The sequence below is a fragment of the Indicator indicator genome, chromosome 4 (genome assembly GCF_027791375.1).
Source record: "Indicator indicator isolate 239-I01 chromosome 4, UM_Iind_1.1, whole genome shotgun sequence".
NCBI classification, from domain to species: domain Eukaryota; kingdom Metazoa; phylum Chordata; class Aves; order Piciformes; family Indicatoridae; genus Indicator; species Indicator indicator.
In genome coordinates this window covers 12,170,926-12,184,686 of record NC_072013.1, presented here as the reverse complement: position 1 = coordinate 12,184,686, position 13,761 = coordinate 12,170,926, and the positions used below count along the sequence as shown (strand labels likewise).

The 13,761-nt window shown below is 37.8% G+C and overlaps 1 protein-coding gene across 3 annotated transcripts in view; it reads right to left on the bottom strand.

Annotated features, from left to right (window-relative positions):
- Positions 1-318: 318 nt before the first annotated feature.
- FUT8 (fucosyltransferase 8) overlaps positions 319-13,761 on the bottom strand; it is a 78,073-nt gene continuing 64,630 nt past the window's right edge. For all 3 annotated transcript variants that reach the window (XM_054400040.1, XM_054400042.1, XM_054400043.1), the window contains 3 exons: positions 12,570-12,746; positions 5,694-5,844; positions 319-1,253 (listed from right to left, as the gene is read on the bottom strand). In XM_054400040.1, coding sequence (XP_054256015.1) covers positions 936-1,253; positions 5,694-5,844; positions 12,570-12,746 — 646 coding nt within the window. In that variant the 3' untranslated portion in view covers positions 319-935. The remainder of the gene's footprint in view (positions 1,254-5,693; positions 5,845-12,569; positions 12,747-13,761) is intronic.

Sequence of the window (13,761 nt, the reverse complement as noted above, 5' to 3'; positions counted from 1 at the left end):
AGACACAGAAGGCAAAAGAAGAGTGCTAGGGAGTACATGTAAGAAACTGAAGCCACTCTGCTGACACCCACTGCCCATAGAGCTGAGCAACACTGTGCCACTAAGCAGCTGCTATACTACACAACCAGTGTTTAACAATTCAATCAAACTCCAGCTACTTTTTCCTTTGTGCATTCTGTGGTTTGTTTTGGGGTTTGCTGGTTTTTTTTTCCATCAAAGGCAATGTGCAGAAACATTATTGATCGGTACTACAAAACATGCCCATGGCATCATCTTACAAAAGTTCCTAGCAGACAGTGACTGGTTCATTTTTGGATGTATCCTTTATTTCATTAATGATAAGAAGTAATCAATGGAATGCTAAAAATAAACTTGTAAAGGAATCTAGTCTGTGATCTGAACCTGTTGTCTGAAGCCAAGTTCAGTGGTCACGGAACACCAGTTAAAGACTGATTCTTGCCCACTGTGAGAGAGGCATGGCTCTTCTAAAAAGGTCACAAATTTTCCAAATATAGGCACCATGTTTTAAATTTTGCACATACAAAATATGTTCATGTCACTCAATTACACAATGTGGCAGTGCTGTTAAGTCTGAACATTATTGTCAATTAATGGCAGAGGAAAGAGCCCAAGCTCGGGTCAGACTAATGAGTGGGACAAATTCTGAAGAGAGACGAAAAGTATAAAACAACCATTTTCCTAGTGCGTGGGTTCATGTGTGCATGTGTGAGAGTGCATATAACAAAAAAATGGGTAAGTTCAGAGAATAGCCCATCCGTTGTTCTCAGTTTCTTATCCAGTTTCATCACTATAGGCTTTGATTCTAGCTGCATGTAAAAATGCAGATCAAATCCCATATAAACCGTTAAGTTAGTTAGCTGACTGGCTGACACCAATCAGAACTGACAATTACTGCCCAATGTCTTGCCTTTGCTCTACTTGTCAGCCTCAGGGTATGTAGGATACTTGACTGTCTCAATTTTCTCCTTAACCTTATAGGACGGGTACAGGCCTGTTCTTCCTAATTTCCTGTTGATGCCTTTTGAATAACCATCCCAGTGGTTTCCAGCCACTCCAATTACATCTCCAGGTTCCATAGGAATTTCCTCAGCAGTTCGTGGATGATGAGCATAAATAGCAATCTGGTTGTGGGCATTCTGTCCCCCAAAGTAGTAGATATCATCCAAAGAATGGAAATACGCTGAAGCATCTGGATGCAAAGTCTGCATAATCTCATAGGCAACTCGACAAACCTTAGAAATAAAAACAGAAGAGGAGGTATAAATATGGTGTGTACCTGCAATGTACCACAGAAGTCAACAACATAGGTCTAACAATTACATTTGGAATGTCTAGGTAACAACAACAAAAAATTCCTCCTTCAAACCCCAAAACCTGCATATTAACTAACAACAAAAAGAAGATTTTGCAGCATTTTAATGAGTACTTCACTGATCAGCTTTGATAAATAAAGAGATGAATAACTGTAACTGTCTACTTTTCACTAACATCTCACACTGCCTGAACACAAGCCATCCCGCTTGTTAAAATGAAGGTTGTGAAGCAAATCAAACATAAGCCCAAACCCCTTTTCCTCTTCTACCATCAACAAAAACTGCATTTTACTTCCCCTGGAAACTTTAGAGGTAACAGTTTCAACATTTATTATACAAGAATGAGGCTTTGCATTTACTTTTCCAAAGGAAGCTCCACTTTCACAATCAAGCAGTTTCAGAAAGCCCAAGTCTTTAAAACGTTGTTAATGTTAAAAGAATGACTGAATTGCGACTGTTGGCAGCTCGGAAGATAGATACACAAAAATGAATTCTAGCAAAACAATAATGATGACGATGGTGAGAAGAAAGATGCATTTTGAAGTGTCAGTTAATGAAGAGAATTTTCTTCAGACTGAAAAGAGTTCCCCACATTGGAATCATGTTTTATCTCTCAATAGCTGCCAGAAACACAAAAGATTGTTGGCTCTATTAAACAAAGCTCGTGTCAACAGTTGGCTAGAAAGCTCTTCTCTGTTAGGTATCTGATTTGGCTGCTCTGACCTTTCTAACTCCTCATCTACATTACTGCATCTTTCACTGATTCTGTGTAAGCTTGATAAAGCTGACAGTAACAATCTAGCAGTTCTCTTCAGTATGAAGAAGCATTTGAACTTTTTCATCATTTTCAGTATATGTAAATACAGTAAAGCTTGACTTTACTTTTCTTTTTTTCCCTCTGAAGATAAGGTGAATAGAACTTTGATCAGTCAAACTAGACATATTTGTATTTTCCCAGCTTCTTTGAGAGAGGCATTTGCTTTAAACATGTAATAATTTCCTTTTATCCCTCTCCATCTTTGAAATAACTCTTCAGAAGCAGCTTTCAGAAGATCAGGCTGCTGCTAATTATTTCGAAGTAGTTGTTATGTCCCAGAATACAGAAACAAATTTGATTTCTCATACATTGGCAAAAGGTTATTTATTTGATAGCCTCTGTGACTCTTTGTGATGTTTTCTCTCAGCATGTGTGCACATCCCAAGAGGAGGATACTCACATAGTCTGTAAAAGATTTTACATCTTTGCCGTAGAAATGCTTTTAGTGAGTACCCTGCATACCTGACAATAAAATACACATCTCCTCTCAGCAGCTGTTTCCTTTGGAGCACCAAACTTGGATACTTAAACTGTGAACTGTCAGGAGAAGCAGGTGAAGAATCCACATGCAGAATTCAGTTAAAGCCAGCCTCCCATTGTCTATTCACAGATTCAATTGTTTTGCAGCCTGAGGTCCTTTTTGAACTGAGGAGCCAAGAACTAGACACAATATTCCAGATGTAGCCTCACCATGGCAGAGTACAGGGGGAGGAGAACCTCTCTTGACCTACTAGCCACACCCCTTCTAATAAACCCCAGAATGGCATTAGACTTCTTGGCCACAAGAGCATATTGCTCGCTCACAGTCAACCTTCCATCCATTAGGACTCCCACGTCCTTTTCCCCTTTGCTGCTTTCCAACAGGTCAATTCCCAACCTATTGTGGTCCATGGGATTGTTCTTTCCCAGACTCTACACTTGCTCTTGTTGAATTTCCTTCAATTTCTCTCTGCCCAACTCTCCAGCCTAAGACTCACTGAATGGCAGCACAACCTCTGGTGTGTCAGCCACTCCATCCAGTTTTATGTCATCAGCAAACTTGCTGACAGTGCACTCTGTGCCCTCATCCAGGTTGTTGACGAATATACTGAATAGCAGTGGCCCCAGTACCTGACCCCTGAGAGAATGAGTAACTATATAATGAAGTATCTATACCTCAGCTTGTGTCAGTATTCATTTAGTTCTGAGAGCATAAATAAGAACTCACATAACTGACTACCTAAAGTGCCTGATTCTATTTATGCATAAGGTGTTTTTCTCTTAGTACTTTTGGAATAAAGTTTTGACTCTTTTGCGCAAGGAAAAGAAAGTGGAAAAGTCAGCATAAAATTGATTAATGTGAAAGTCATAAATCACACCGAAAATAAATTAGACTACCCCTTCTTATCCTTAATTTGTCTTCATACAGATTGGACAAAAAGATGGTCATTCACAGCCTGATTTGGTTACCTTCGATATCAAACTATCAAACTCTGTATTTCATTGAGGAAAGGACAGAGACAGTGGTTCAAATGTTAGAAGAGCAGAGGATCAAATTTTACATTCATTTGAACAGTGGGAAAACTTGCAGTAGGCCCTAGAAAGGTCCAATATATGAAAACACTGTAGAGATTCACATAGTTCCTGGCAAAACTGGTACTAAATTAATTCAGTTCCAGCTGTTGAGAGTAACAAATACAGGGTTTCCTAGACTTCAGTAGAATTTTCTCCAAGTCTGGAAAACCAAGTATATCATCCAGCAAACACGACTACTGTCAAATGCAGGGAGATGCAGAATGAGATCCAAAGGTACCAGACACCTCAAAGATACCAGGCACCTCAAAGTTACCCTCAAAGGAGATTGTACCAGAGAACCTTCCGAGGTCCCATCAACCTCTATCACCTTGACTATGCCAACGTATTTTAACCCATATTCTTCTTTTGAAATTACTCCAATACTTACAATTTGATTACAATGTATTCTGTACAGGCCATGTGTACCTACATTTAAACATGTTTCTTCTGTGTTTATACCCCGTGTTCTATTTAAAGCAAACATTTACCACTTTTAACACAGCTATAAGAATAAAAAACCCAAAATGTTACAGATTTCTTATTGTTTTTTATCCAAGAGTATGTCATTCATTCTTCCTTCAGAGTATGAACTGTTTCTGCCTGTCCTGTGCATGTGTGGCATTTAAAACACAGCCCTAGATCATAGCTGATGAACATGTTTTTCACTGTGATATGCATTCAGCTGAATAAAACATTGTTCTAAAGGTGGGTGGCTCCTCACAAGCTTTTTTGGTGAGGACTTTTACTTTAGAGTCTACTCATGTCTTAGTCTGAAGAACCCTGCATTAATATATGCTATAAAATGTCATTTTCTTCACAGGGTTTGGTGAACAATAAAAAGAACGTATCCATGAGTATGACTGAAGGATAAGAGATTTTTCTGTACTTCTTCTGGCTTTGCTGTCTTCTTGCTATGGTGATGTTATTATGAATTTTGGCTCTCAAGGTCAATATATCACTGTATTGATCATGTTATTAGTATTAATATGAGGCTTGGTACCTATCTAATTGGCATTACAATACAGAAGACCATTTACATTTGAGGCTGTGGAAAACCTTTCTTTTTAACTTTCAGTTTTGTGTCCACCACAATCTAACACTATAATCACGTGTGATCATCATCCATTTATTTATATAATAATATCCATCTATAGCTGAATGCTTTCCTAATCAGGAGTGTCACCTGAGAACATAGGTGATAACAGGAGGTAAAACATTCACTCTGATTTCAATCTTATTTTGCCATACTTGAATTAGGTCTGTAAGTGTATGAGTCACACAATATTGCCTCATGATCTTTTAAAATCTAATGATATAACAAATTAATACACAATATGACATAAAGAAGAAAATGCCAATGATTACAATTATATTATTGGATTTTTAACATACTCCAACTTGCCTTATCAGGCCACTCAAGAAAGGAAGTTGCCAGCATTTAATTATCCGCAACAAGAAGTCTCTATGGATTACAGTGGTCACAACTCAAATTTATTGTGCTGCTGCTGGAGTGCTAAAACATAATAGCCTGAAGAGAAATTAAATGTCTGCTCTCTTAATTCTCTGAAATTCTCAAATTCAGCTAAGGCAACAGCAGTCTGAACTGTAGCAGAGTGCAATGATGTGTAGAAGTGGACGGACACAAGTTACATAGTAACTTCACGCAATATTATTACGTGTTAGAAACAATTTTTACTCATTTAAAATGCCTTAATTAAGCTGCACAAAAATTCAAGTTATAGATTAACTTTATGAAATATTATTCCTTGCTTATTTCAAATGTCCAAATTAATCCAGTAACCTCAATTGAAGAGAAATAACCAGCCAGTGCTTACATTCCTCTAAATGTTCATTCAGCATTCCAAGTCTTTAATTCTTTCCTGAAATTTTCATGAGAGAGCACTGAGAACAAGAGAACAGGAGCATGAAGAAAAACAAGACTGAGAACTAGCACGTATGTTCTGTATTGTATTTGTACTGCATTTTACCTGGGAGGAGAACGTACAGACCAGAAAGTCTGCCTGAGACAAGAAGTGGATGTCCAGAATAACACCTCGCAGGGAGTTCTCAGTGTATCGGTTATGAAGCCCTGCTGACCAGGATATGGAGTTATCACTGATAAATTCATAATTGGGATACCTGGGAAAACACAACACTGTTAGTATTAAAGTCTTATTCCATTTCTTTTCCTTCGTTTTTAAGAAGCATCACCTTTGCTGCAAGAGAAGGTGGCTAATTTGTTTCCTGCTTTACAGGGAATGAATGACAATTTTGCTGAACACTCTAGAATGTTACTGCTGCATCCAAGCATGCCATCTCTTTATCTAGAATTAAAAAAATAAAGACACTGTTAGAACCTCCGAGATCTGACACTGTAAAAAAGTAAGAAAGTACCAGGAAGCATATGCCACATTCTGCTAATGCTACTAATTTTAGATTAAACATACTCAGATAACATCACTTTCTCTACTACTAAACAGCACATGGGACTGTGTCTTTTCTAGATGACATTTTGAGTACCATTGTATTAGATACTGAACATGACCCTGTGTAATAAAACCAGTCACCTGTTGAAGGGAAATATTGAATTGAAAAAAACCAAACAAGTCTTTCAGTTATTAGGGCCATGTGAACAAATCTTGCAACTGACTGGTCAGAAGGAAATAAAAGCAATGTAACATCTCATGTCAGTACACCTTTCTTGGCATACTATACACATGACAGTAACACTAACTGCAAATAATTTAAAATATAAACCCTTGATTTATAACATTTTAAAAATAAATGTTTTTAACATGTAACAATTACTTAGAAAGAAAACAAAACCCATTTGTAAAATGTTGAAAAAGAACGGTGTTTCTTAGAACACTTGTAACCTTTACCAGGGAAATGACATGGGAAGTAAACTAAAAAATGTAAATTTTCAGTCCTACTAAAAGTAAGTTTTATATGAAAAATTCAAGGTAGAGAGAACAAAGATGATAATTAACAGTGCTGTTACACAATAATTATACTTCAAACATGAAGTGCAACTCATGTAACTAGCCTGCCAGCTACAAAATTTCCACTACACAGGGCTAATTATGAAATAATTTACATAACATCTATTTTTCAAATTTACAACTTCATCACAAATCTGAAGCAAAATTTTACAGAAGACAGTAAGGCAGCTAATATTGCATCTGTAAGAATTCATCATTCCTATGCTGTTTAATAAAGGAGAACCTAGAGCAGGCCATAGTGCTGGAGCAGTAACTTAAGCCTGTAAATGGATGGTTCAACGCTTGACAGTTGTGTGCTGAACATGCAAGTAAGGTTCACACTCATGAGTTCTGGGAAGCAGTTAGCAGCACTTGTACACCACTATGCAGCACATGCAGATATTCCAGACATGATTATGACAACCCCTTGTGAGAGTATGCCTAATTTATTTCACTGTAATGTTAAGACACGGGAAAACTGTTCTCAGAAGTGAAATGGGCAAATACAGCAGGCTTCTCCAGCTACCATTGACTAGCTGTGACCACAAAATCTCACCTCAAGAACGAATCAAAAAGCTACATGCAAAACTTCTACATCTGAAGAGGAATCTTTATTCACTTTCACAGTGATTTCAATAGAAACACCCATTCTAACAAAAAATAATACACACATGGCACATTTCTGATAAATGGCAACTTGAAAGGGTGTATCTGATCATAATGTCATGTAATGCTCTTGGCACATTAGAAACAGGACAAAACAAAAACTGAAAAGGAAAAGAAGAGGGAAAAAAAGAAGAGAATGTAGAAACATCATTTGGAATAACTGGCAAGACCTCCTGTGAGCAATTGCAGAAGCATATGGATCAAGAAACCTTTTTTTCAACATGAACTCTATCACACTGATCTTTCCCTTTCTTACCTTCTCATACCTACCATTTTTGTCAATATTCAGCCAGCTCTCAACTGATGACAACAGTATTTGTGGATCTAATTCTGTTTCCATTGTGTGAAACACATAAGTATTTTGTAGCAGACAAAGTCATCACTACTGTGAAACCTAGCTGAGGAACACAGATGGGCACCTGTCTTACCGCAGTGACACAGCTCTGAGGGGAGCAACACAAAGAATGTTTAACAGAAGATGCCAGTTGTAGGGACAGTGAACATAGGGAAGGTCTTTGAACACCCCTTTGCAAGTTCTTGGCACCAGGAAAACTGATAAAAATTAATCACTTCCTTCAGACTTCAAAAATCAGAATCCACATGCCAAGCAAAGCCGAAGGGTCCTTTCTTGAGGAAATCTGATTTCTTATTAGCAAGAGATCAGACCAATAACAAAGCACACCAAAGAAAGCATCATATTGGATTTGGTAAAACAAAGTCAGAATTATTTACACATCTTACACATACATTTAAAATTCTCTGTTTTCTCCCTTTGTTCTGGAAACAGTCTCTGAGATGTTCTCAGGTCTGGTCTTCAACTTCATTTCATAAAGTTGATCCGCATTCACCTAACAACAGCTTTGGAACCCATTTCTTCAACTCAGTGATCCAAGTTCAGTGTTTATCTACTCAGCTGTCTAATTTTTCAAACAAGCACATTCATGTTAGTCACACACACAATGCTATCGTCACGCCTGGGAAAAGGGGTTTCTTTTAAATACTCTGAAATGTGAGTGCAATACCAGCCATCCTTTGTGTGAGAAAATAATCCTTTAGTCCAGCATCCCATCTCCAGCACAGGCTGAAAGGGGAGCACGAAAAACAACACAGCAAAAGCCAAGCCTGTACTCCTCTCTAGCTTAGCCCTGTGTGCCACTCTGCCTTCCTGCATCATGTGACAGTTAACTCTCCTTCCCACCCACTACAGTCCTTCAGGAAAAAAAACCTTCTAAAGCTCTATAGTTAGCTTTTGCTTCCTTCTAGTCCTCTTCCATCTGTACTTGTATGATTAATGTAATAGTTACATGGTCAGATTTTGGGGCATTTTGTTTCTTTTTAAGCAGAACTCAAGCATTATCCTATTACTAGGATTCCTGAAAGTGTGGTAAATGAACAATAAAGAGTAAGATGTCATATTCCTACTGACAGAATCACCTAAAATAAAGTATTTAGCAGGATCCCTCCTGGTTTTCCAAAGAAAATACCCACGCATTTTCTCCTCTCTAACAGGAAAGGATCAGACTGGGCAGATAAAACCCAAGACTGGAAACTGGCATAGCATGGGTTTCTTTGCATATATGTGGTACACCTCCTTCACATATCTAAAAATAGTATCTAATTCTTCTAAAGCTACTGAATAGATTCTAGAAACCTATATATGGGTCAGGATGGATTTTTATATTTTCTTTCCCTAGGAAAAGGAAGAAATCATAAGAAGGTGGGGAAGAGGCAGTTTAAAGCCTTTCCTTCCAGCAGCTGCCAGCCTCAGAGAAGGACACAAACCAAGCACAGTTTGGAGACTGTGAGCCCCAGGCTCTTGCCCTCAACTGACCTGGACTGGGGAAGTGTCCAGAGTGGGCAATGCAAGTTTTCTTCCCTCTGAAAGAAGAGCATGAGCATGTGTGCAAACAGATGGAGTAAATAAAATGTGTTCGTTCAGGTCTTGCTCTAAAAAGAATGGGCAATGTCTGAGCTGTTTATCAGACTCAAGAGTTCTGAAGCACTACGAATTCTATGTACCAGGCATACCATGACTCAAGGCAGGAGAGCTGCAACAGCTAAACCACAGATAGCACGCAGTGAGAAAAGACATTAACTTGCTGTTGTGTAAGTAAATAAATAGTGAAACAGGCTGGGGAAAAAGCTTTCAGAAGAGCTGAAAAAACAACAAACAAAATATCCCCACAACCCCCCCCCCCAAAAAAAAAACACCAAAAAAACTCAAAAGAGAGATGAATTACTGCCCAAAAAAGGAAAAGCAAAACAGAGATGATTTTACAGATAAACATCCTGAAACAAAGAATGTCTTTTACTGAATTTTAGTGCTCATATGCACGAGGAAGAGATTTAAGCAGATTCATATATAAAACAGAAAAACATTAGATATGGATGCTTAAGAATTTATGTACATATACAGCTGTGTTACTTTGAATATTCTGTCTTAAAAGAGAGAAGATGGTGTAAATATTATAGCCTAACAATACACATACTAGAGATTCACGGAAGTGTATTGAAAACTACTCAAAGAACAAGCAGTTTATGCCATCCTAACATATCACTTAGCTAAAACAAATACAAAGACCTCTGCTCACCAGAAGTTGCCAGGTGCATTAACCCCCTGATCAGTTATTCAACAGCTTATTCAACAGCTTATTCAACTCTCAGCCACACTCTTCTAATTGTGTTGATCTAGATCATCCTAATTCTGAAAATATATCACTTTCTTCCTTCTTTTGGAAATCAAAATGAACAAAAGCACTCTATAAACTGATAGTGACTCTACCATGTGTACTGCTGTACTTGCAGCTGGCAGACATCTGACTGCAAGGGAAGTTTCCAAAACATTTCTGTTTTCATGACTGAATAGTTTGAAACACTTCTCTTTACAGAAACAACAAGCTTATTCATGTGCACGCTGGCTCAATTTTCATGATTTAAATGCCAACACTCTTTGACAGCCAATCACTCTCACATGAAGAGAGATACAATACCTAGTACTTACTAACATTACTGCACCCAGTAATGGATGCAACATCAGTTACTACAATACACTGTGACACCTGCTTCTATCACAGCTTGGCAGCTCAGTGTGACTAGAACTTCTTTGACAGAAGTGTAAACTATTTTGTAGTTTTCTTCACAAGAGGAAGAAAATGTTCTTTATTCCCAAAACCTGCCTTCCATGAAATCACAGGAAGTGTTAAACTTCTTGTATTTGATTGTAAGTAGCAGCAGAGTGCAAGTAAAATAGGAAATTGTGTCTGAGCATAAACTATGATCCGAAAACTCAGCAGCAACAAATGAAACACCCTTCAATTTTTTCAGATTCTATGGCTTTTATTAAGAAAATGTACAAAAAGGATGCCATACTAATGAGCTGTATTGCATATGTTAGTCAAAGTGTGATTTGTAATGGACCTTGAACTGCCACAGAACCTGCAATGCTTAATAAAATTTAGTATTGTTTTCCTGAGCAAGTCACAATTTCACCATTAGGTTCTGTAGCTATTGAAAACTGGGGACGTTCTGTTTCCATAGGTAGTGATCTCATTAGTATTCATAAAGCTAAAGTGTACAGCACTAGGGACTGAAAGTTGAACATAAATAAAGAAAAAATACATAACTAAGATTGTCAGAGCCATAGTGAGTTCTGGTATGTTACAAAGAGCAATTAAAGTTCTTTAGGAAAACGTAAGAAATTAATTATAACCTCATTTTTGTATTACCTATTTTTTAATTGTTCAGATTTGCACTTCAAATGTTTTGTTATCATAACTGTTTCTGCTACAAATGTAAAAAAGCAACAACTAGATTGCCATTCTCTGGAGTTGTGCATGTTGGTTGAGTTTTTCACAAGTCCACGCATTTCTGTCCACAGCCCTTTATAGATATCAAAGGAAAACAGAAACAGTACAAGTGAAAAACACAGGTTTGCAATGTTACAGTAAATTCCTCCACTATAAAGTAATACTTTCTGCTTACCTCTGATTTGGAAAAAAAACCAAAAACAACCAACCAACCAAAAAAATCCCCTACACAAAACCAAACCAAACCAAACCAAAACCTGTAATCTAGTCTGTTAACTTACATTTTTTTCCAACCATGTCTACTAAGAATAAAGACTTCAAAAATGTACCACTTTTGAGTTACCTTGATATAAAAGTATTCATTTCCTTGCTTGGATGAAAAGAAACTGCATTCTTCTCCTCAAAGGAGGTACAGTTTGGAAACAGAAACAGGTGCTGTTCAGTAGACCAACAAATAAATAGTATTCTAAAGGAAAGCATGCCAACATGTATAGCAAATACACTTAAATTCAATGCATCTGAAATACTTATTCAACATTCTATAGCCGTAACCACTATAAACACCATAGCCCAAGAAAAATACAGTTGACTATGGAACATTATTCTAGCATAGACATCTGCTTTCTTTCATTAAGCAGAAGGTTTTGCTAGCTCTGTGACATCAGACAAAACACATAGCTGAACAATGGGTTTTGTCACGTCAGGATGAAGTAAATGCACAAATGAATGCATCCTGTGTATCCCCAGGGTGCAACACACTTAGAGCAGCTCTGGCTGGCTGGAATATCCTAGAGCTGCCATGTTCTGGAGAGCTGAAAGATGACAAAGACCAGAAAAGCGACAACATCACAGATCAAGAATCCCACATATATTTGAGGACAAACTAAAATTATTCCGCATGTAGGGTGAAAGGACTTAAAGTTGTCGATAATGAGATCTTTCTGAGAGAGTCATCAGAAGCTTCTCAACCAACTTTTAAAAATTACTCTGGCAACTATTCACAGAAAGGTATTCTTTGGATAGCTGAAACTTCTACATTAATTAGCTTTCACAGTATTTCTAGATAGTTTGAGTTTAATAACCTATGCTCTGGAAGAAGTTCGAAGTAGTTAGTATTTTTATTTTTTTGCTTCCCCTTCACAGCATTGATTTGGTTTTAAATATTCACAGGGATCTTGCTCAACTCTTCCGGATTTTGTAACATTAAGCTTTAAAAAACATACACGTGAAAAAAATCATCCCAGAAAGAGCATGTTTGAGAGAAAAATCAAAATCAGTGGAAGCTGAAATGCCATCTTAACTGTATAAATGATAACCAAAATATTGACATGAAGACCTGTGCACACAATAGTCAGAAACCATAAAGCTAAGCAGAAGGAAGAAGCTGTAACATAAACGTAATTCATCTTACTTGGATTTCGCTTCTTGCAACAAAGAAGGGTCATCTGTGGCCAAATACACTCTTTTTTTATCAACTTGCATTCTGCGAGCAAGAAGTTCAAAGCGCTCCTCAACGTGTACCATGTACTCTTCAATGGGATGAAATGCTGCCTCTGTTCCTACTTTGTCTGTCCTTCGAACGTGAACTCTGGAAGAAGGCAGAAACCAGGCATTCAATTTACAAATACCACAGCAACTGAAATTTCAACTTGTCATTTCATGCCTGTGCTTTTAGCATGCATATTAAATCCAGCCCCCACATAAACCAAGGAAGGATTAAAACTTATTTATGTCCACCAAGACACACTGACAACATGGAGCTGTCAGTCTGTTCTTGAAGGCAATAGAATAGTCTTGCAAGGAAGGCAAAGGGTAACTGAGAAAAAGGAGAACAAAGATGATCTCGTTATAGCACCTGCACCTCCTATTGTGCAGGTTAAGTTATCTGGTGTAGCTAGGCAATACTTGATCGATATAGGTCAAAAGCAAAAGATAAATACTTGCATCACAGACATACTGGGGCACCAAATACAGTACAGGCTCTGAATAGAGGTAGCTAAAAACACATCTTCCCCATCTGCTGGGAACCTAACAAGTGTTGCAGTACATCAGTGCTGAAGTGGCCTAAGGACTCCATGGCCAAAGTCAGCTAACGTCTGGGCAGGCCTAGTGTGCACTCCTACAAGAAGGGAGATTAAGGATTGAAGCAAAATTTTGGCTAAGGAATTAATATTTGCAGGTTCTAGTATGGCAGCTGCAAAATTTTTCATGTTGCATGAAAACTGAAACATGAAAAAAGTAAAACCTTTCTTCCACAAGCTGCTCTTTATTGCCCATTGGTGCTTTCCTTCCTTCTCTCTGTATTTCCCCAATACAGACCTTTCAGCTTACAGTTACTGCTAAGAAGCAATAGTGAGAACACATCAGCAGCAAAGGCGCACACTATGTTCAGGTGCAGCCAACAACAAAATTAGCTGTGGACTGTGGCATGTAAAATGTAGGCCTAGTGGTCAGGGTTTCAAAAAGAAGACCCAGACAGAAAGTGTTTGGAATGCAAGCTGTAAGGCAATTACACAAATTAAACTCTCTATCACCTTACTAGATATAAAAGGACATATAAAAAGACCTTCCACTGAGCTACCATTTACATGTCTGTACAACTG